Source organism: Camponotus vicinus, unplaced genomic scaffold (assembly GCF_025532165.1).
Source record: "Camponotus vicinus isolate PSW18456_S1 unplaced genomic scaffold, iyCamVici1.0 SCAF_1, whole genome shotgun sequence".
Classification (NCBI taxonomy): Eukaryota; Metazoa; Arthropoda; class Insecta; order Hymenoptera; family Formicidae; genus Camponotus; species Camponotus vicinus.
The window spans coordinates 29,713,193-29,738,123 of NW_028141945.1; the positions used below are offsets into that span (position 1 = coordinate 29,713,193).

General features: G+C 33.7%; 2 protein-coding genes across 13 annotated transcripts in view; one reads left to right on the forward strand and one right to left on the reverse strand.

The window, feature by feature from the left end:
* The window catches only part of Svp (COUP transcription factor 2), a 315,105-nt gene extending 308,577 nt beyond the window's left edge, over positions 1-6,528 (forward strand). For all 7 annotated transcript variants that reach the window (XM_083106213.1, XM_083106143.1, XM_083106065.1 and 4 more), the window contains one exon: positions 1,166-6,528. In XM_083106213.1, the coding sequence (XP_082962339.1) occupies positions 1,166-1,443 (278 nt within the window). In that variant the 3' untranslated portion in view covers positions 1,444-6,528. The remainder of the gene's footprint in view (positions 1-1,165) is intronic.
* Positions 6,529-19,264: 12,736 nt separating this feature from the next.
* The window catches only part of Trc (Serine/threonine-protein kinase tricornered), a 136,643-nt gene continuing 130,976 nt past the window's right edge, over positions 19,265-24,931 (reverse strand). For all 6 annotated transcript variants that reach the window (XM_083106832.1, XM_083106749.1, XM_083106698.1 and 3 more), the window contains one exon: positions 19,265-24,897. In XM_083106832.1, the coding sequence (XP_082962958.1) occupies positions 24,782-24,897 (116 nt within the window). In that variant the 3' untranslated portion in view covers positions 19,265-24,781. The remainder of the gene's footprint in view (positions 24,898-24,931) is intronic.

The following is a 24,931-nucleotide window of genomic DNA, read 5'->3' on the forward strand; positions in this document are numbered from 1 at the left end:
TTTTCTATCATCGTCCGCGAACACGAGCAAGAGATTAAGGTCAAGGCACGTGAAAACGTGCTAAGCTTCTTATGACGTATACCTGCAGGCTGGTTCAATGTTCACCGACATTAATAATTTTGCTTCAGAACTTTGATTCATCTTTTTGCTTCAGTTTCTTTTCAATAATATCTCACGGCCAATAATATCTCACGGTTCTGTTTTTATTTATTTATTTATAACATTTCAAGTTCAGTGTAATATAAGATATATCCTAATAAAAAATATAAATCTAATTATAATTCTTGCATGATCAAACATTGAAGATTAATTACGATCAAAGATATTTTATTAATATCATATCACGTGGAAGCTGAAGAGGATGCTTATTATTAGAAGTTACTAACCGTACTGAGAACAAAATCTGATTGCATTAATTAGAATTCTGGTAGATTCAACCAGTATGTCTGTTGGAAAATGGACGAACCAGAATTCTTGTAGGAATTACCAGATGAATCTGATTAATTTCTTCCTGTTAAATTTACCAAATTTTCTCGTTAATAATACTAAACTCACCAGCACCAAGTCGTCTAAAATTTTTTCCATCTAATTTCAAAAGTCTGTTTAATATTCTGAATTCCAACAAGATTATTGGATAAATTCAATCCAGATTATTGAATAAATTATTTTAAACTCAGTTTGTTAGAAATTAAACTGATAAACAGTGATGCAAGAAGAAAATGCAGCTCAAACACACACAATCAGAGAGCTAGCGTCCTCTTTCTGGCACTATTGCTCGTAAGAGAAAAAAAATATACCTTGGATTTAATGTTAATACTAGTTCTTTATATACATTTCATGGCAAATATTGAATACGAGTTAAGTTAAGAGTGGCTCGCCGCCTAGAGGCAAACAAAGAAGTTAATGTAACAAGAAATTTTATAGATTCAACCAAAAAATACTAACCAAATCCTTATAGTAAAATCTATTAAACGTTCTAGTTATAAAAAATCGAGTCTTATCATGATAACTAGAAATTCTTGTTTGATTTAACCAAAATGCCTTCAATCATATACGTCTTGTTGGTACAATCAAACGATTTTTCTCAGTGCGATAATAAAAAATAATAATTTCCCTTGTAAATACAATGTGACTAAGCATCCTTGCTCTTCATTTTTTGTTGCAGACGCTTGCGGTCTTTCAGACGTGGCGCACATCGAGTCTCTCCAGGAGAAGTCGCAGTGCGCGCTGGAAGAGTACTGCCGGACCCAGTATCCGAATCAGCCGACGAGGTTCGGCAAGTTGCTGCTGCGACTACCATCGCTGCGGACGGTCTCGTCGCAGGTGATCGAGCAGCTCTTCTTCGTGCGACTGGTAGGTAAGACGCCGATCGAGACGCTCATCAGGGACATGCTGCTGAGCGGCAACAGCTTCAACTGGCCCTACATGCCGTCTACAATGTGACACTCTATCTGGCGGCAGCTAGCTTCCGCATAATATTACAGCTCGAGCGGTGACGTCGCGGCGCCCTTCGACGATCCGCAGGCCCGACACGCGCGCGAATAAAGATGATCGAACGATGCCGCGAATCCTGACTTTGATCACTCGTTGGTCGTGAAGAGATTGCAAATCTGCGAGGTTCCAAACGTCGTTACTAATCCGGTTACGTATTCGTGATGTTCCAACTTTGATGATGACCGCGAACTCTCGTTGTTCACCGTCATCGGTGTCTGTTGCATTCACGTTTCGTTAATTCGGTGCTCGTGAGAAATCGAGACATCCAGTCAGGACTAAGGGCTTTTGTACGCGAAACAAAGAATGAAGAAGGAAGGATCACGAGAGGAGAAAAAAGAGAGAGACACTCGAGGGAATTAAGCGCAGTCATTAATGAAGTTCGACCGAGGGTGGTAGAATAATGCGCGAGAGAAGGGTAGACGGACGAGATGTCGTCTTGTTCTTGAGATAAGGGGTCTCGGAGACGGGCAGGGAAAAGTGAGAAGGAAAGAATACGGAGGAAAGGCGTAATAAAGACGTTGCTCATTCAGAGAATCATGGAGGCGCCGAGTAGCCCGACAGCGTCCAGGAACGTCCACTGGGCGTTAAAACTTGGTGCTCGCTAAAGTGGTCGAGGGAGAGATTTTATACGTGTAAGGAGCTTGTTAGTTGTTGCGTGCGTGTGTGCGTGAGTGAGAGGGTGAAAGAGAGCGAGTGAGCGAGAGAGAGATCGAAAGAGGTAAAGAAAGGATAGAGGAAGGGAGGGGAAATAGATAGATAGATAAGTGTTTTGTTATATGGCAAGGAATATGAAGTCAAAAGAACGAGAGGGAGGAAGAAGGGAGACGAACGTGGCGTGAAGAAGTCATAAATTAGCATTTATAATCAACGATGGGGGGAGAGAGCTGGTGGATCTCCCATCGCTATCTCGAATCAATCTTCGCGTCGAGTACTCGCTATTAGTCGAGTCATGCCATAGGCCTTAGTCATTCGTCTTGACGCCTCTTCTACGAGGCTGCACTCTCCAAGTCCCGTAGCCCGTGAAACATTCTTTCGGAAATATCCCTTTTGGTCGGAGACGACGCTAACTCTTGCACGTGCATCGCAGATCCCACGACACTTTCGTCGCTTTCGTCGAACTCTTTTGTGACTTTCGAGAATTATAGCAGGCAAGTTTTACTTGGTTCTTCTCGCGCAGTTCTTCTTTATTCTTAAATTATTATGTGGGAGTCTTTTTTAGAATTCCAAATATTTGATTTTTTTTTAAATTATTTATATAAATTTTTTTCCCGATTATTATGCACTTTAAAGTGACAATTCTCATTTTTCTTGAGAAAGATATTATCCCTAGGATTGCTGAAAATTTTCGTAGAATTCTAATATTTTAATAATAAATCAAATGTGATAATCTAAAAATTATCTATACCCCTATATGTATCTCTTCTATTGAAATTTTATTATTAAGTTATAAGTTGACAAAAAATTATTTTTTAAATTAGCATACTAATTTTTAATATACGAAAATGATTTTGGATGTTGCTATTAAGAATTATTCTTTTGTTTCCTCGATATTTTGCGTCATTTTCCTTTTTATATCCGCTCATGATTGAATACGTGTATATGATGTAATCCCATCACTCTTATATTATTGTGATAAGCCATTTATTGTACTTTGGGAGTTCCTCGAGCGATTCATATCGTTTTATTCTTAAAAATGAAACTCTTGCAAAGGCCACGGTACACGGTACGTTATCGAAGTTTATACATATATCTCTCTCTATTTAAAGATAAATATATTGTACAAATTCTCTCTCTTACGTATAGTACTTAGATAGGATCGAAGAGAATCGGGCTTCATCGGCATACCCGGTATTTTAGCGCGAATCGACTTTATTGATATAAAAGAAAAAAATTGTTTATTGTAAGTATATATAGGATGTAAAGAACTAGGCGTTTGCGTTTTTAAGGCGTGAAATTCACGAAGGAAACTTATGAAATCCGTGCGGAATAAATTAATCTTTGCGTTCACGCGTTCGCGGTGGTATTTGTAGCAGCGTTTGCGCGAATAGCGTTTAATGCGGACGATAATGTTTACTTGTATATCGTACTAGACTTACGGCGGTGATTTCGTCCGTCTCGTTTAACGCGATCATCTTCGAGGAGAAAGTTTCGAGAGAGGAAAGCAACGAGCGACGGCGAGACCCCACACGCGACGCTCAATTTGAATGACAATATCGCGCGATATCACACATATACATACATACACATACACACACATAAACAGCCAATATTATATAGCTTGTAAATATGATATTTTTACCTTGGGTTACTTAAAAGCGTGTACGTGACGAAATAACTCGAGAGTGCGAGAGTCGTCTCTGTATGTCAGTGCCATTGCGCGTCGCGTCATCGCATTGCGATTAATCCCGATCGACACTCGGGGCTCGGTGGAGGCGAAACGAAAATGCCCACCAGGTCCAGAGGAAACACGCTGCGAAGAGGTAAGTCGAGGCTATTTTGTTGCATCGAGATGTCTAAATGAGCCCTCTTCCGATCGCGAGTAAACTGCGCCAAAATTTATATTGTTACTATTTGCAAAGTCACACGTCGAGTTATTAAATCGTGATTGTTAATAGCTAAAAACTTCAACGAGATGATACGAGAAGATTTGTTGGATTGTATAAAAAAAAAAAAGAGCGACAGTTTGACTCGTTACGTCCCCTCCGGTTTATAATACGTTATTAGACACAAATTTTTTTTAAGTTGAATGTGTACAATGAAAATGGTAAAAATGTAGAATTAATATGTACGAATAATATACGAATGATGTATTTAAGTTATACTCGTGTAAAATGCTATTAAAATTTTGGACCGAGAGAATCCTAAAAATATAAATTATTAATTATTAATTTTATTTTATATTAATATATTTATTTTTTTAAATTATATAAATTGTATATTATTATTTGTTATTTTTGTAATTAAATTAATATAACTTTTAAAAAAGAATTTTTATGTTTTGCGATACTTTCGGTAAATCCACTATTATTTATGATAATAATATCTTAATTTTTGAGGCAAAATTAATGTAATATGATTAATATAATATGATAATGTTTCCTTTTTAATTTTTCCAAAGATGTTTTATGAAACTTATTATTTTTTATTATTCTACGTATGAGAATAAGTAGAAAACACAAATTTTTCCGAACCTCTTGACTTAACTCGAGAAATATTTGAGTTTGGGATGGAACGAGTTAAAGTCGAGACACAATGCTACGAGATATATCGAGATATATTTTTTATTAAAATATGAAGAATATTCGATATTGTTCGTGTATGCGTCTGTCGTTTGGAGTTTTCGATAGATAAAGATAAAAGTAACTATGAGTTGAATATATACGAACGGCGCGGCGAGATGTGCATGTGTATTTCAATGTGTGTACGTTCGTGTGCGTGTTTTATGCGTATGGAAAAATAAGCGAGTGAAAAAAAATGAGCGTGTGAGAGAAAAAGAGAGAGGATGCGAGGTCGCAAAATAATGTGATATATGTATGTCAAAATTAAAATCCGATTTTTCGAAAAACGGTGCTTTTTCTATCTTATAAATATTGTACAATATATTGTATACACAACTCGGCGCGTTGTATAGGGTTGTTTAATGATATTAAGAAGAAATATTTGAATACTACGTTATAGTAAAAATGTGGCAATGTCGAGCTAGTTACTTAGTGGAACACTTTTTTTTAAGGGTATATGGGATATTTCTAATATTTTTAAGCAGCGGTCATTCCTTACAGGAAATTCTGCGATTGGGTTTCCTCGAGCGGGATCCAGTTAACGAAATTGGTTTGTTCGCGCGAATATGTGTGAGTATTTATGTATTTCAAAATTAGTGTACACTTTAACAATTTTCTTAAAATAGATATGACATTATCTTCATTTTATACTTATTTATTGTTTTTTTGAGTTTCATGCTCGAACTTTACACTTTATGTGTAATTGAATATAGAGTTTTGTCTTTTTTCTTATTGAAATCCAGAGATACTGAAAATTCTAAGCAACTTTTTAAAAAAAATCATGTTTTATTTTAGAAAAATAAGAAATACGAGATACAAAAAAATATATCGATTCGGAACAAAAGACGATAACTATTATATCGAGTACTTAAATACTTAATGCCGAATAATATCACATTTATTTGTCTTCGTTTTTTAGCTTTATTTTTCAATTCTGATTGCTAGAATACCGAAGAAATCTTTTTTAATTAAATAAATCAACTAATAGACGAAATAGTGTTATAAATTATCTTTTCCCTAATTAAAAAAAAAGAATTCAACATTTTATGCTAACTTTTTAAGATAATTATCAAGATTAATAACATATATTCTAAAATAATTATGCAGGATAAGTAATATTAGATATCGAACTTTTATTTTTCTTTATTTAAATCGCTATTCCAAGAAAGAATTAAAATCCAAGTATGACATATCTTTATCGATACGCATAAATTTTTTGATATCGCGTTCGCGCGACGTGGATCCCTCTCGAGGTTCTCGCCGATGAAGATGCGGTTGCTCACGAAACTCAAAAATGTATTATATCGACAAATGTACGTACGTCAGGGCGCGAATGACGTTCTTATACATAGTTATGTATAAAGTCGTGAACATTTTTGTATAAAAAAACGTGTAAATAATTAATATATATAAATATAAATATAAAGAATATACAAAAATATGAATGCATATATAAATATATAAATATGAAAATATATGAATATAAATATATATATATAAATAAAATGCAAATATATATATATATATATATATATATATATATATATATATATAGACACACACACATACATATTGTATTGTCGCGTAGGATATCACTACGACAAGTAATAAAAGCATTATTGATGATGTAACCAGTGTCGAGACGCATAACGGTGGTATGTACGAGTTGTAGATGTAACGCGACTGGTCTTTTTTGCAGATGTTATAATAAGAAAATATCACGTTACACAACAAAATATAACCGGTGTACTCATTATTCTGACCCTTGTGTACGTAGTACTTATGAGGACGCAGACCTCGGATCTGCAATTTTCATCACGTACGCTGGCGAAACTAAATTGCAGATACATTGTTCAAGCTTTCGAACATAATTAATTATAATTAATGTAATATTATATTTTTCCAGTAAAATATTAACAGACTAATTATTTTTTTTTATAAATGCAGTCGAAAATTTATGTCGCCATTTTTTATCCTCGTTTAAATTTATTTTTAGTTTTAAAATTTATAATTTCTATGGAAGTTATAATTAATCTAGAAACTACAGTTTTAATATTTATTTGTTTGACAAACGATTGTGCTGTGAAGAGCATCACGCTGATTAGAAACAAATGTAAGTATTAAATTATTAAATATATCTCATATAAATAATAAAAAATTTATTATTCTATAAAATTTTCTTTTTTCATATTAAAAAAATTTTTCACAATTTTTTGATTTTAAACTCGATAAACTCTTAAAGTTTTGTTTGATTATTTACACTCACAATTTATCTATTTAATTATATATGATATGATATGATTTTTTACATTGGATTCTCAAGATTAATTTTAACGCGGTGCAAAACTTGCTATAATATGGTGCAAAGTAAGAATTTACAAAATGTTAAAAGTCTAGAGGGAAAGAGAAAGAGAAGAGGAAAACGAGAGGAAGCTTGGGATGCACGGAGGGGAGAGGAGCGACGAAAAGAAAGGCAACGGGAAGTGGAAAAAGGAGAAACGGATTCGCGGAGTGCCTTCGCCGTCGAGAGGCCGCCGAGAGGTCGCGATCGCAGACAGAAGCATCGCCGTCTCACGTCGGCCAGAAATCACTCGCGCGCGGATCCGGGGAAAATTCGCCCGCCAATTGTTTATATTGAAATACGCTCGTGCAGGAATGCACCGCGGGGCACGATAAGTGCGCCGGGGTATTCAAGAATGAGGGATGAGAACGGGGGAAGGGGATCGAGATGTGTGCCGTTCGCGTGGTATTCGAAAAAGAAGCCGAGAGCGCAGCATCCGCTTTTTTTTCGCTCGCCAAATTCTTCGCCTTCGTCCTACTGGCGCGACGAAAGTGGACGAGAACGACCCCCTATTTCAGGATAGAATCCTCGCGCGACTCTTCGAACATCCACGTTGAACGAAAAATGCGCAGCCTATACTTGACTATTAAAATGTATCTTAATTGAGAGTAACATTATATGAAATAATATGCCATTTTACGTATAATGAGACTCGTATTAATAAGAAAAGAAACATGATGATGGAGGGAACATAATTTAATTTCAGAGCAAATAATTTTAATAATAATAATTATATTAAATAATAATAATAATTTTCTTATGCGATATGAAATAATAATTTTCGATAATAATAATTTTCTTATGCAATATGAAAAATAATAGATTAATCTAATATTGGTTTCGAGTTTCGCATTTTTAAAAATGGATCAGAAACAGTAGTTCGAGAGTAGAATAAAAAATAATTCACGGGGACAAATCTTTCCTGACATTCCCGACACGTAGTAATAGATAACAAACGAGGTGACGTAATGCAGCGTTCGTGCATCGAGAATTAACGACAAATCAAGTCGAATAGAGCTTCTGAAGCGTCTTTTCCACGAGGAGAGACGTCCTGTCGGAGTCTATGGAGGCATACATAAATCCCGAATAAATCATGGAGCGGACGGTTTGGACTCTCGTCGGGACGCATGAACGGAAAGGCAAAAACGATGGCTCGGTTCGGGTTTACAAACGAGCGCTCTGGTAATCTTATGGCAACGTGTCGCGCCGAATGCTTAGGATTTCGATAAATCTAGGAAATCGGGAACGGACAGAATCGGAGATGACCTGGAAGCCGTCGTAAAAGACGTTTTCCAGGACACGTAAGACAGAAGCCCCTGCTCTTTAAAAGCAATCTTGTTTATGAAGGATATAAAGACTTGTAAAAAATTATCTCGCACATTATTCGAACGAAACAATGATAATGATAAAAATTTTGATAAAATGTTAGTCAAACAAAACTTATCTATGTTAATCTATATTTAATTGTATAAAGGATTCAAATTTAATATTAACCTGGTTATTATTTTGGTATTTATTTTATAAATATACTCAGATACATATTAATATTAATATATCTTTGAATATATTTCTAAATAATTTGTACGTATTTATTTCTGTCTACATGTTATTCACAAGAAATATTAATTTTATATTCTTAAATATATTTCTTCTTTTTTAAATAAAAATTACATAAACAAATACATCTCAAATAATATCTTGTGAAAGATAAAAATAAAGTAAGCTGAAAGGGACGGCAAGAGACGAGAATGATAAAGGCAGATCTCTTTCGAGAGCGGGTTACTGGATTGGCGCGCTTCCAAAAGTCGCATTTCTCGTAAACAAAGCGCTCTCGCGAACTCACGTTGACAGGCACGCGGTACTTTTCATGCAGGGAGCACCCTGGCTCGATCGAAATTAATCGTTCCGCTTTCTAAACGCAAGATGTACACGCGACGACGCGACATTCGCGACTGAATTATTGCGATGGCAGGACACGTATCCTTTCAGCATTTCACGGAATTTATCGTCGGGACATCGTCAGATCATTGGTAATATTTTGAACATATATGCTTTATCGGATTTAATTCTCTATAACGATATTAAAATATTTTCAATAATTTTATAATAAGGAAATGAAATTCTTTGAATTTCTTTTGAATTTATTAAGAAAATATCATTGTTATCAAATAGAAAATTATATGCAATTTCTATGCTGGACATATTTTAAAGAATTCAATTCTATGTACAAAAATATCCGCATAATAAAAATTTAATATATTTGCGAGATATTTATATTAATAAATTTTATTATTACACAAATTCAAATTAAGATTAAGTGCTTTTTCTTTATACATAAGAAAATGTCAAAACTTTTTCATTTTCTTCGCTCATTTTTTCTTCTTTCTTTTCGTTAGATTATTAGTGTTAAAAAATCGTTTTTGATATTTAACAATTCTTCACTGATAATTAATAGTTTATAAAAATCAGTAATATACATATATATAAATATATTTTTATTTTCATATGAGATAGTTAAATTTCTGATATCGATAATAAATAAGCATATTTCTTTACTTTGCTACATCTTGATAATAGAATTAGAAAGGAAAAGTGCTGATAAATCTCGTTTCACTTCATTAAACAAGAAGACGTTGCGAGGTCCCGATCTCGCTAATCGCACGATTATAAAGAATAACGATTGATGAAATCGTTTTGATTGATCGCGGAAATGCGGAGAATCTCGGCTCTGATTAGGCATGCGCTAGTTTTTAATACCCGATGCTTGCACAGCCAACGATTTGTGCGCCATGTCGAACACAACGCTTCATTCAGAATCCGCTTCTCATCGTGCTCATTATCAAAGTGCGACCAGATAACGGTTCCGCATTTACTCTCTTCGAAATTATTCTTCATCATCACAATTATGTATCTCGTGTTTATACGGTTATGCAAAACAATAATCCATTTTCTAGGAATATTTTTTTTCGAAATAGTAATATATAATATATATATAAATTGAAAGAAATCTACACATCTCTTCAAGTAAGGAAATTAATGTAATTGGAAAAAGCTTAAGTCAAATATACTTCCTGACCTCTTGCAATGTAATATCCTAATTAAAAGGTTTAAATTATTTTTATAAAATTAATTGAATTTTAATAAAAATTTAGTATTATAATTTAAATATTTCTGTAACACTAACAAATTAATGATTTAGATAATAAGCTAATGGCCCGAATGTGTGTATGTAAAAGTAGCACATTATGAAAAAGAGAGATTTAATAATAAATATATATCTGCTTGATGAAAAAATAATAATGCAACCGAATATATCTCTTGTAATTTAAAAATTTTGATGTAGAAAACAAAAAAAAACAATGTGCAAATAAAAAAGAGAAATATATTAATATTCTAAAAAATATAATAAAATAAGAAATATAAATTAATTCTACAGATCAAAAGATAATTGCGTTTATCGAATGTCAAACAGAAAATTAGTTCAACTGGACAAGTTAGCAGAGGCAAAAGGCAGAAACAGCGAAAACCTCGAAAGGGTGAAACGGAAGAGGATGCTGCGGAGATTTGGAGCGACTCCAGCGGCGGCCGCGCGTTCTCTATATATACATTATTCCTCTATATATTATTCCCGTTTTATCGTTTCCCGAGGAGAGAGAAAGAGATACGGTCAACCCCAGCGATAACCCCGGCGTCTGACCTTATTATATCTCGCGAGGCGGGGTAGCGGGGGCGGAGAGCTCCTCCTCGCCGATATAATTTTAACGGCGAGGCGCTCCATGCTTCTCTCGTTTGGTCGCTGAAAGAGCAAGGGAGCGGAGACTCGCGCAAGAGATAATGAATTTCCTGGAAACCGGCGGCTGTGCGCGGCCGGTGCATCCGACGGGACAATCGAGGCCGCGAGTCAATGAATATTTCCCCATGAATGAAATCGCGGACCCTATCGCGCGTTTCCCGCGAAACGGAAAGAACGAAATCGCGCTCCTCAATGGTGCTAGAAGAGTGTTTTCCGTATTCTCAAAATTCGTTTTCCAAAATACAGGAAATTTGGGGTTACCGAATGGTAAAGAACAATCAATGGGACTCATTATTTAAATTATTTAATTATCATTTAATTTGAGTGAAAATACTCGAGTAACTTTCTCGAGTAACTTTGAATTAAGATAGATTTTAAGTGAAATAAATTAATATCATATCACGCAATTTTTTAAATGTGTATTATATGTATATTAAAAAATTCATACAAATTAATAGTATTCTCGAAATTTTTTCAAAATACAGGAAATTTAGGATTACGCAATGTTAAGGAAAAATCAATGGGAATCATACGCATTAATTGTTCAACTGTCATTTAATTTGAATGAAAATACTTCTCGAGTAACTTTGAATTAAGATAGATTTCAAGTGAAATAAATTAATATCATATCACGCAATTTTTTAAATGTGTATTATATATATATATATTAAAAAACTCATGCAAATTAATAGTAATCTCTAAATTCATTTTTCAAAATACAGGAAATTTAAGATTATGTAATGTTGAGGAACAATCAATGGGAATCATACGCATTATTGTTCAACTGTCATTTAATTTGAATGAAAATACTTCTCGAATAACTTTGAATTAAAGTAGATTTTAAGTGAAATAAATTAATATTATATCACGCAATTTTTTTAAATATGTATTATATGTATATTAAAAAATTCATACAAATTAATAGTATTCTCGAAATTTTTTCAAAATACAGGAAATTTAGGATTACGCAATGTTGAGGAAAAATCAATGGGAATCATACGCATTAATTGTTCAACTGTCATTTAATTTGAATGAAAATACTTCTCGAGTAACTTTAAATTAAGGTAGATTTCAAGTGAAATAAATTAATATTATATTACGCAATTTTTTTAAATATGTATTATATGTATATTAAAAAACGCATGCAAATTAATAGTATTCTCAAAATTCATTTTTCAAAATACAGGAAATTTAAGATTATGTAATGTTGAGGAACAATCAATGGAAATCATACGCATTAATTGTTCAACTGTCATTTAATTTGAATGAAAATTCTCGAGTAACTTTGAATTCAGGTAGATTTCAAATGAAATAAATTAATATTATATCACGCAATTTTTAAATGTATTATATTGTCAATTTTATAAGTTCCTAATATTGCTGAAATAAATGAAACTTTAATTTTCTATATCAGAAAAGAGCGATTGTGTTCTATTGTCTGACAATTTGTTTATTCGATTACTCGTGTTTTCTTATTAGTTTGGATAACGACAGTTGTATTGTATTTTCGCAAGTTCTACTGCTCGAGGAAGAGAGAAAGAGAAGCTATTACACTGATCCAGTTCCAAATTTAACATATTGCTGGTGAAACGAGAATGAAATTCTACGGAGATGTATATAAATTGAGAGATTTATGCATCTCTCTGTCTTTATAGCAACTACCAGAACTCGACAATTTATCGATCTCGTATATAATACGGTTTCCGTGTATTGCGCAATCGAAGATCCATGGATCGAGATCTATTCCACGAATTTATAAATTAAGATACTCGCTCATAAATATGATACGTTTGTCATTGTATATTGTTAGTGTAGCATAGCGTGACCTAATATTGCATCACTGGTAATGATGCGGAGTAAACAGCCGTTTTTATGTATATCGTCTAATCGCTTTGAGATAACAATTATTGAAAACAACGATTACGACACATCTCTTTTGATTGGATTCGCGGCAGGAGAATCGGTAGTTGATATCACGATGTTTCCTTAATAAACGAGAATCAAAAACTGTTCTGCTTGATAAATGGTAATTGGTCTCGATTTGATAAAATTAAGGAAACAACTTTATAAAATTACAGAGTGTGTAAAAATTCTTCTGAGGCCTTTTTTATTCAATTCTTTCTTTTAATATTCCTAGAATAAAATATTTAATATTCCTAGAATGTCACTTATAAAAATGCGAATAATAATCAGTTCGGAGGGAGAGATAAATATATATGTATATATATATAATAAAATATAATTTATAATAAATCTTGAAAATTTGAAAGCATGTTTCAGTTTCAATAGATATTTTATAGAACAAATTTTTTAAATTAGAAATAAAAATAATAAAGATGTAATGAGTAAATATTAAATGTTCATTTTTAATAATAATTTTCACGATCCCATCAATCGATGCATCTTTAATTTAAACATAGTAATTAAATATCAAATAGATGTTATTTCTATTTAAAAAGAAAGCTCTGAAATATGTAGTATATGTACTGGAAAATTTTTTGTGCGGAAAAATAATTTGTTTTAGAATAAAAATTAATCCGAATACGAATGAAAATACAGTAAAAATTTAATGATAGTATCCGACGATATATATCATCGCACAAGAGTCAAAGGGCTCAAAAGGAAGTCTACGGGGGAATTGCGACTTCTACCTTCCGTTTCTTGGCGAAGTAATACGCATTTGTTATGTTTCAATTGCTGTTTGGCCACCCACGCATCAATCATCCTTGACTTTCATTGAATCGTCTAATCGTTTTTCGGTCATCTCGCTAATTTATTTAAAATTCCCTTTTAAAAATACACACCCTTTTTCTTTCGATATTTTTATCGAATTTTAAAATAAATATTACAAACAGTACAATTTTAGTAATATTGGATTCGGCTGCTATAAAAAATAATGATCTCTATCCTCATTCGCGACAATTGATTAAAATTTTTCTATATCAAAAATTGAAATCACCGAAATAATGTCGCTTTTCAAAAAAGAATCTTTTTTCATATTATTTAATATATACACATATATATAGTATATTAAGTGCTATCATAATTTTTTTAATATAGCCGTAATAATAAAGCTCCGGAAAATTAATAAGTTTTTGATTACTATCACAATTCCTATTGCACCACTATTAAAAATGATAATTAATTGAACATTTTTTTATCAATATTGCAATTCTAATTATGCTTCAAGATTAATTGAAATAACTTATGTTAGTTTTAATGATATAAGAAAATTAATCGATCAATTTGATGAACTGAACATTTTTAAATATACATATTTTTCAAATTTATATAGTATATACATCGCGTTTATTTTTTCAAATGTTAAACATATATTGGATTCGCGCAGGCTTGAGAACATAAACGTTTATTCTGAATATATTCAAAAGCCGGATGTTATTGCCCTAGATGGAACGTATCACGATGAGCCGAGTAATGTCGTAATTTATCATGATTAAACGAAAATCACATGCAATCGGAAGTAACGTATGAGCGATAGGAGTCAAAATGGGTCCGATCGTGAGATCGCTGGCGCAAGATCGTGATGACGCAAATTTAAAGCTTTTCGCAGGAAATCGCGAAATAATCATCACGATAACGGAACGATCGCAAATTATAGTCGACGCGCGCGGTAAGTTAATATCCGCAATGTTGCACAGAGAAACGATAATCCCCTTCTTCTCATCCATAAGGACGTATGATGGAGGGCGTAGCACGTATTCGATTCTTCATCGATCGCGAGCGAAAAGCATCGGCGGCGGGAAAAGGGTGCGGGGAGGATACCGTTGCGTAACTCCCGAGAAATAAATTGCACGAGCAAGAATCGATCGCGCTGACCTCGATTAACCCTTTAACTATGCGAGCGAGTCATATCCAAATTTCTCGCCAAAGTCATTTTTCACGAAATTCCGCGCAGCTTCCCGATGGAAAATTGTTAATACATTAATATGATAAATGTATCACGTTAGATAGCGGTAAATTGTAATCGACGTGCGCGTTAGATACAACACTTTTACTTATTAAGTTGCGACAAAAATTTTGCCAATCTTGGCGTATCATTACGTAAATTTCTCTGAATCTTTAAATTTATATAATATTTTAATAATGTGATCTAAGAAATTAAAATTTTAAAAATATCAAAATAAATGAAGATTTTCGATAATTTACAAGCAAAAATTAAAAGGGATAAAAAAATTTAAACATCTGAGAAAGCTTCAATTCTAAATTCTAGAATTCTAAAGAACGGAAAGGCTTCATGATTTAAAAATCCAATAATGCAAGCATTATTAGAATTCTAGAATTTAAGATTGAATTTCTCAGATGTTTGAATTTTTTGATCCCTTAATTTTTGCTTGTAAATTATCGAATATCTTTGTTTTTTTGGATATTTTTACAATTTTAATTTCTTAGATCACATTATTAAAATATTATTGTGTTAGAAATTTAAATTTTTTCCCTTGCATATTTAAACCATCGAAATTTGTGGTCTTTCTAATCTGTAAGTTTTCTCTCGAACACCTCAAATTACATTGCAGAATCTTTGAATCGATGTGATATATTTGCTTCAACTTTTATATCATCGAACGTAAGAAAGCATCATATTGAATGAGCAGTAAGAGAGACTTAAGTAACGAACTAATACACAAAGAGTATAATTTTCATCTGTCAAGCTCTCAATTAAACCCTCAGCGGCTATAAGCGTACGGTGAATCATGCGAGAATCAAAATACCAAATCGAGCGATTGTCATAGCTCGTTTAGAGTCCACGAGACTTTTAGCCCGACTTAATTAACGAGGTCGATGAAAGAGAACCAACACTAATAAGTGCTGGAACGCTAATAATTCCCGTTACAACGCTTGCATTATGAAATATATCGGTCGTCGGTGTCTTTAATTATCAAAGGATGCCACTCGAGATAATTTCGAATCGATTTCGCGTATTTCGGATACCTGGAAGAGAAGATATAAAATGTAGGACCAAAATAGTTTTCTTTGACATTTTTAGAATAATATATTTTATACTATTTTTGTGGATATAAAAAATTGATTCTGAAATCTAACATTTTTAGGATAAACTGAAGATTATTTTTTCAATGCAAAAAGACAGGAGATTTTGTCGTATTTGGATGCTACGAGTCGTGATGACGTCACAAAGTAGCGAAAGAGTGTTTTAATTCGCTCTTTCCCCCTCGGGCTCTCAATTGGTGGTATCTTGGCTCGCGGAAAGCGCGGTCGCCATCATGATGCTAGAATGATGCGACGAACGGCAGGCCAGCAGCTCGCTCGCTCGCTCGCTTACATACGCAAAGAAGGTCCGCTTTTAATGCGTGCGTGTCGGTGCGTAAGTGAGAGGCGGAGCCGTGCCTCAGCGGAGGTCATAGGGCAATACCAATCACAGCCGCGTGATAACCACTCTCCTGCCATGCGTCTTGCAGATGCGTGCGTGCGTGCGTGTCTGGTGTGCGTGCGCGTATGTGAGCGCGAGCGTTTTTACGCGTGCGTCATAGTTGCAAAACTAATTATTCCTCTCGTTGCCGTCGGGCGTATCCCATCGAACCTCGCGATTTTCAGAGAGGGAGAGAGAGAGATTGAGTTTGCATGAGATCTACCAAGATCTACCGACTTTTGCGAAGAAAACGCGAACGCTAGAGATCAGGTCCGCCGCGCCGGAAATTCAGTCTCAATCCGAACCGGAGATTTGATTGATTATTGATGACTCCGTTCCGGGACTGTCGCGTTTGCTTGCCATTGATTGCAGCTGTCCGATAAGGGTTGTCGTCTTCTCGCTATCTAGTTGGCGCCGCATCTGACGTTCTACGTGCTTGTCCGATTGATAATTTTATCTGTCGAATATGAAGCTTTGCCCTTCAACATTGTAGTACAATAAAATTGATAATCAGATATTTAATGTATACGACTATATGAATTTCAGATCTTATATAAGTTCAGAATTGAAAATATTTAAATAATTAAAAATTCAGTGATTAGTAAAAAATTATTGAAAATAAATTTAATAATTTAAATATTATAATTATAATGGTTTTCTAAATAATTTAAATATTTTTAAAAATTTAGATTTTCTGGGCAGCTTTCTTTTATAGAAACTTTTATCTCATATTAAATAAAGTTAAAATATTCTGTTGAAATTTAAACTTTTTGATATTGGTAATTCACTTTTCTTGGAATAGCCAGAAAATTAATTCAATTAAAGACACAGTTCGATTATATCCTCTAATAGCATTACATGCTGTTTTAATTAAAATGTACATATTTGTCAAATATATTCTAAGTGTGTTCAGTCCTGTAGAGATAGATGTAACTGCAGACGCAACGAATGTAAATTTTCTTGCGATCGCATAGGAAATTCGCTTCTGGTTCGCGAGAGTGAGGGAAAACGCGAAAATGGACGGCGATATATCACCGGGATCAATCCAATCGCATTTTCTTAGAGTCAACTGCCGGTCCGTGCTCGGTGTCACGACTCGCATAATCATACGATTTGTACATGTCGCTGGGTTGCCTACCCCAAGACGTAGGGTTTCTCAACGAAGCAGTCATCGAAACGAGATCCCGAGAATTCTCATCGTCTCGAACGACTTTCCGTTGTTTCGTGCGACAAATCAAATGCAAAATTCGTCCATTATCAAGCATCTCTTCGTGCATATAAAAGATACAGTGTGATCGCATTTTAAGCAATGATGCTCGGAGAATCTTGCATAACTCGAAGCTAATCTTTTTAGTAGAAAAAAAGTGACTAAAATTATTTCAAAATTGTATGCATATAGTGAAAAATGTCATTTATACATATTTTTAAACATATTTTTTCATATCATATTATTTTAAATTCACATATAATGTAGTTTAATATGTTTATAGATAAGAATATTGTTATGTTTTTGTGTTATGTACTGAGACTTTCACACACTATCTAAAAATTTTAATATATAATTAAAAACTGTTTCTTAATAAGATAATTTAATTGATATATCTTTGAAAGAAGAGTAAAAATAATATGATAAAAAATACATATGATATTTAAAACAATTAAAATAAAAATTCAGATATTGGCGATTAATTATTAGCAAGACAATTCCAATTTCACTCATTTTCTACATTGTCAATTAAAATCATAGTCACAATCAACTTTGTGATGTTCTTATATATTTCTTGTTATATAATTCTAATCAAAATTATCTGTAATATTTCTGAAATCAAATAACAACGTGAAATACTAAATTGTGAGATTAATAATCGAAATGAGATATTATAATATGATATAATAAAAAATTGAACTTATTATATATATATTTAATAATAAATGGAATCAATAGTTCGTTGCTGCAAGAGTCCGACAAAATTGATCAGAAAATATTAATAATATAAAATTATTCATGGACGATTCAAATCCGAGCTACTAACGCCATCATCTCGGTCATTTATGGTGAACTAGAAGCCAGAATCAAATTGAAGAGGTCAGTAGCGAACAAGGATGCAATCGTTCCTATATGAAGCGCTTGCATACTATATGTTGCAAATCTTGACTGTATAAAGAATATTGAATATTGAATTTCTCAAATCGAGTTATTTGATAAATTATTTTTCATTTTCCTTAATATACAAATTGCTGATTGTATAATATATTTATTAAGCTAAAAGATTTTAGCCACCGAATAAAACTGATACGTCATAATTAAATCAATTATTTTGGAAAGACAATTGAAAAATAAAATAAATATTAATATTTTCTCTCTATATATAATATTATAAACTTTCCAAAAATGACAATTTCTTAAGTTTTACATTCTCCAATTTACACATTAAAAGCGAAACTGTTACGTGTCTCGTCAAATAATTAATTTACCTTTTCGAGTTGATTTTTATTGAATTTCAATTAAGATTAAAAGAAACGTAAATTTGTACAATTGTTATTTCAGGAAAATTATATTCTTTTAAGGTTTTAAGGTTTTACATATGAGATTTTTGAAAATGTAGGAGTCTTAAATTTTTATAATTTTAAATTGGATCATATGTATTTCATTTAACGTTCCAATTATGCTTAAATTGAATCGTGCTATGCAATATGAAATTAAGGGATGTTTCGATTTAGGACCCGAAAATACGTATCCTCTTCCTCATCATTCGAGTTATAAACCTATTCTCTCCAATTTACAGTAAATGTCATTCATAGAGAGTTTCACAGTTATCGTGCTCAACTATCAAACTAAATTGTGCTCTGCAAATTATTTTCGGGATGTATGTATCTTCCTCAATGGGATTTCATGCTAAAAAATCCTAGCTATCTATCATAATATCGGGATCATAATCGGGGACATGCACAAACGCTCTCTTACGAGAGAGTTAAAATAAAAAACAATTTATTAACGACATAATTACAATAGTATATTCTGCGTGTGGAAAGCAATATTTTTTCTCTTTATACATCATTTTTTATTTTATCTCGGACCGTTCGACAATAATTCCTCAATTTATAATCACAAGCCTACTATAAAATATCCGCATTCGATATATCTAATCCGCCGCATGTGTGGTACGTCCTCCTTTCATCCTCGAAAACAATTGCGACGATTTTTCGTTTTGCGTGTAGACGCTTTTAAAATAAGCGCGAACGTTCCACGGCAAGTCACAAACAACGGAACGGCCGGATACCGCGTTGTACAAATTTACTCGACGAAAAATCTATCCCCGCACAATCGAGTGCAATAATGCAATCGCGTTTATATTTTTATATCGAAACTCCTAAGCTTACATCGGATTTCTAAAGTTTTCCGTAAAGAAAATAATGTGCTAATATTTGATCTAATTTATAGCAATAATCTAAAACAACTCTTAGATTTAATATTTAACTATTAGTAATTTTTTTATCTATGTCTATTTTTTTCGTTTCTTTTTTTCTTTTTTTAAAAGAATGTCTAATAGCTGGCGATGTTATTTGCTTTCTATTTTCTAAAGGATAGGTAGAACTTGAATATTTATAAATTAATTATTTTACAAATCAGATATATTTCCACAAGGCATATGCGGGCTCCCGAAACATTTTCAGAAACTGTATTCGACTCTGTACCTCTTTAATATTAAGATCGTCTACTTAGGAATAAAATAAGCGTCGCAGCATCATTGCACTCGTTTGTACCATGTTATCTAGTCACCGTAGACTAACGACGCGCGAAACTGGCCATATCTAACAATAAGAGAATACGCTTGTGAGTGGGATTAATCGTGAAGAATTTCTACCTATAATAATGCTATCTCCTAAATCTGGCTTATATAAAATTCAGCTAAATCACTGTACAAAACGAACGGTGAAAACGAAATGAATTAAGCCGCGCTGCTACGGAACATTAGTGCAGTTACAGTGACAGATAACACTCGTATCTTCGATAAAAAATTCATTTGGTTCGCATATCGTAACACGCGTCTGCTTCCGTTATGTTCAAGCGAAAACGCTGCTTTTATTGCGATTTCTCGGCTAATGCACATCGGGAGGTGTCGAGTGATCCGTGTGCGATTCAACGATTTGCGCATCAGTGTAAAGTGGGATTGAGACAATAAAATGTAAGAATAAGATGATATAAGAGACAAGAAAAAAGTGATACTCTGAAAAAGATGTCTAGACATTTTCTTTAGACATCCTTTGAATTTTTGTATACTTTGGAATATCAAGAGAAATTTTATATTTATTTACAATGATTCTACGTATCCTTATAATTTAGATACTATGACAGATATATGTATTTTTTCAGTATTAATATAAATCACGAAAAACGCATCTTATTCTTTTAAACTTTGCCACGTCTCAGCCCTCGTGTCATCTTTCGTTGTAAAATAATAAATATTAAAAAATGTTACAAATGTACAATTACATAAATTTTGTTTATTACAAAATGTTTATCCAAGAATATTTTGCGCAAATCGTTATTTCACATATGAGGCAATCAGGAGATCCTCATCACACGCAATATGATCTCCTTTGACCCTGGATAAGTAATAATACATAGAATGCAATAAATGATAAACTTGTTCGAGAAATGATTTTCGCATTAAATCTATTAAAGGCGTATTAAGTAGGCAATATAATATTTATTTTTTATCTTTAGTGAGAAGAGAGTCAATGATCAATTTTGTGAGAGAATTTTTGTGTATCTGGATATATCTTTCTAATCAATGAGCATTTTAGCATTCATGATCTTAAGATATTACTCATCCAGGCGTAAAGTGTATCGATTGAATATTCAGAAGAACAACAGCGATATTCGAACGCGAAGAGATGATTGTTCCGCCTTGCCACACGCGATCGATATACGTACGTGTGCATGTGATTAATCGTGTATGCATGATATTACATGATCGAGAATCCTACGTATCGCGACAGAAAGGAATCGCGTGATTGGACTTGAAAATAATGACAGCTACAAGGAAAAGAGAGAGAGAGAGACAAAAGAAGTGGGAAGCGAACGTGAGAAACAAAAGCTCCAGACGTAATCGGAATCGTCGAAAGTCGTCTAGGAAGTGATTCCTATTCGACGAAAAAAAAGGAAAAAAAAGAAATGGAAAGAAAAAACTTTTTGCCGAGAAAAAAAATGACTTAACGCTTAATTAGCTTATTAAAAATTAGCTAAGAGAGATCTATCGCGGTTCTTTCATTTAAATTAACCGTAAATTAACAACTAATCAGTAGTCGCGTACAATGATAAAAGAACACTAGCATAAACACGAGCAAAAACGTGAAATTGGATGATATACCGTACGTTTAACACACCCGTAATATGATTCATCATGCGCGATATACGACAATAAAAAGTCGAAGATGGCAGTACAACGGTAACCAATTAAACACCGGAGCTCAAAACTGCCTTGCCTGTCTTAATAACATTTAGTTGCCTCGTATATTTACAGTGTACATCGATAATCAATATCGTTAAGTCTACTTGGAGATTTCTCTCTCGCATGTCCTCGGAATTACATCGAATGTGTAGTAGCTCGATACGTGCGAACATACATCTCGTCATCATCCGTTATATCATAATACGTACGTTTTTTTTCGTCTTTGAAAAGAAAAGAAAATCTACACCCATCTTGACTTCGAATCAGCGCACATCTAATTTAATATCTAAATTTAGCGCATATTATTACACACTTCTCTTTCTTTGCTAAAAGATATCTATGTATATATATATATATTTTTTTTACATATATATACTTATATAGGTTGTTTCAAAACTACCGAATGTCCTTTTAATAAGTAATTCTTTCAATTGGAGGCGATTTTTTCTTAGCGAAAATTGAGGGAGATTACCGCATTTTACAATTTTGCTCATCATATCTTTGTTAATTAAGCTCTTGTAATTAAGCTTCAAATCTAAATTCTATAAAAGTAAATTTAAAATAAAAAAATACAATTTGATTAATCTTTTAATTCTATGAAGTTTATTTTACGAAAAATCCTGTTTTTAAACAAATTTATAATTCGAATGATTGTTACTTCAACACTTTCGCTGAGAAAAAATCGCCTCCAGAAGCGAGAACTGTTCTTAAAAAGCATTCGACAGTTTTGGAATATCCTCTATACATATATATGCACTGTGTTCCAGGGCACCCGAAACTTGTTGCGTCAAAGGCATCTCGTGGCTATTGTTGTATCATTTATTTAGACTTTCTCTTTAAATAAATAAATTGCGTCATCATTTCTTCGTTTTTTTTTTCTCTTTTTACTTAGTAGCATGGACGTCAGAGCATCTGTACTCAACGGCAACAAGGAGAGACTCTATAAAGGTATTCCATAACTCCCAAACTTTCCCCGCTTACGTCACACTCGTCGATTTAACTCCTAGCATAATTAGCAGAAAATAGTTTTTACCTTTCTCTTTTTTTACTAGTTTTCTTCGTGGCTAATTTTCTGTTTCTTTTTTTCTCTTCGTTTAAATCACTGGCTTAATTGGTAGTACAATGTAACCTAGGCGCTCTCTGCTTTATTAGACTATCTGAAGACTTCGCTTTGTAAATGGCGTGAAGATATATATATGTATACGCAGGTGGAGTAGAGTCATACGAAACTAATCTCTTCGTCGAATGTACAACACAGCGTGATTATTAAGTAAAAACACGCTGGAACGTTACGAGGAAAGAGCGTCGAGAGTTTTTTTTTTTTTTTTTATACATGTACTATATTATCCACAATGTAATTACGTTTCGAGCGCGCACGCGTGCATTTCCTTTCTTTTAGTGTATAGGTACTTCTGTGTGTGTATGTATATATGTTTGTTATCTTAAGTGTACCTAGTCTTTAACGTTATTTTACGCTATTTTATTACCAAGGTGCCCTGGCTATGTCAGCAAAACTACGAAATGTAAATCGTAAAATTGTTCACAGTGCAATCGAAAGGAAAGGTATCCGGTTCCACAGAGTGTTAAAACACACGGATGTGTCGGTTGTGTATGTATATGTATGTGTGTGTCTGCGATTTTCTACATATCGTCGCAACACACTGCGATTCCGTTTTCTTATCATTTTCCATTTCGGAAAAGTGGCTTGTCTGGCTCATCTCTTTCACGTTTAAACGTACGGGTTTGTTGGGCTGTCTGTTAGGAACCTTAATAAGGCAACGAAGGAGCCCTGAATCTTACAAGTGTATTTTTCTTCCTCCTTTTTTACGCCTTTTTATGGTATCTTTTAAAGCCTAGCATCCTTTATCGTGTATTCAAAACACGACTAAAAATGTTTATTATTGCCTTACAAGAAAAAGAGAGATAGAGAAAAAGAGAGAGAGAAAGAGAGAGAGAGACTCGGTACCCGAAGAGTACTATTATATAATATTAAAATCACTTAACGATAAAATGTGTAAAACATATCTTTTTAGATGGAGAACCTCACGCGTGTCGATTGTTTAACTTCTTGGTTCCGTGAACGAACAAAGCTCTCAAAAGTAGCGCGAAAACATATATATAATATAAAATTCCACCGCAACTTACATCCCAACAACTCTTAAATTTTCAGGATAAATCAAAATACAATTGCTCATATATATACAACATCAATAAAAGCGTAGCAGCATCCGCTAACAGACACGAAAGTCCAAAGCAGAGATTTTCAACAACTTTATATATCACAGAAAGTTAATTATAAATACAACATACAAACAGAGAGAAAGAGAGAGAGGAGAAAAAAAGAGAGCTTGATTCGAGAGCTTAGCCAGACGTTACTTTTAACAAGTATACATTTCTCTCAATAAAATACTATTCCGATGCACGTCGTAGAGATAAATAAGAAGTACGTGAAACTGTGAGGAGACTATGGTACCGAGGCTCCCTCTGATCCTTTTCATTTAATACCATTACCACAGAGAGCTTATTATGCTACACTTTGCACAAAACGCCTTCTCCGCGGCACGATAAAAGTGAGGAATAATGATCCTCGACGAATATTTCTGTGAAAATTACCGTAAGTTACACAACGAAAGACTTCGTTTACGTCGCTTTATCGCGCGTCGCACCGTTATTGACGCATAAGGCGTGCGATATTTGTGTGTATTGTGCACCGTTATCACTATACTTTCCCGTATCAATCCGTTTATCTCTCTGTCTGGCTGATCGAGCTGTTCATGGTCGCTCGCTGTCGTCGCAATCATTGATATTCGTGATAACGTTGCGTCCATTTAATCCGTGATCATCACGTATATACAAGAATGACTCGCAAACCGCGCTCGAAAGCGAGACAGGTCAGCCATCCGCCATGCGCGACACCGTTGCCGTCGACGACGGCGGATGAGGATGATGTACCAAGGCCGGAATTTCGATCATATCAGCCGGCTGCTGATTGGCGACGGCGGTGCTGATGATCGAGCAGGAAGTGAGGGGTTGCTATTTCTTGGTCGGTGTGCCCCGTTGCGTCAGACCCTCGAAGCGCTTGAAAGTGTAATTGATGAACACCCAGTCCTTGTATATTACCTCGCCGTCCTGTGGCATTGGCGCGGACGCTATAACGAGATAAAATTGAAGGACGTAATTAAA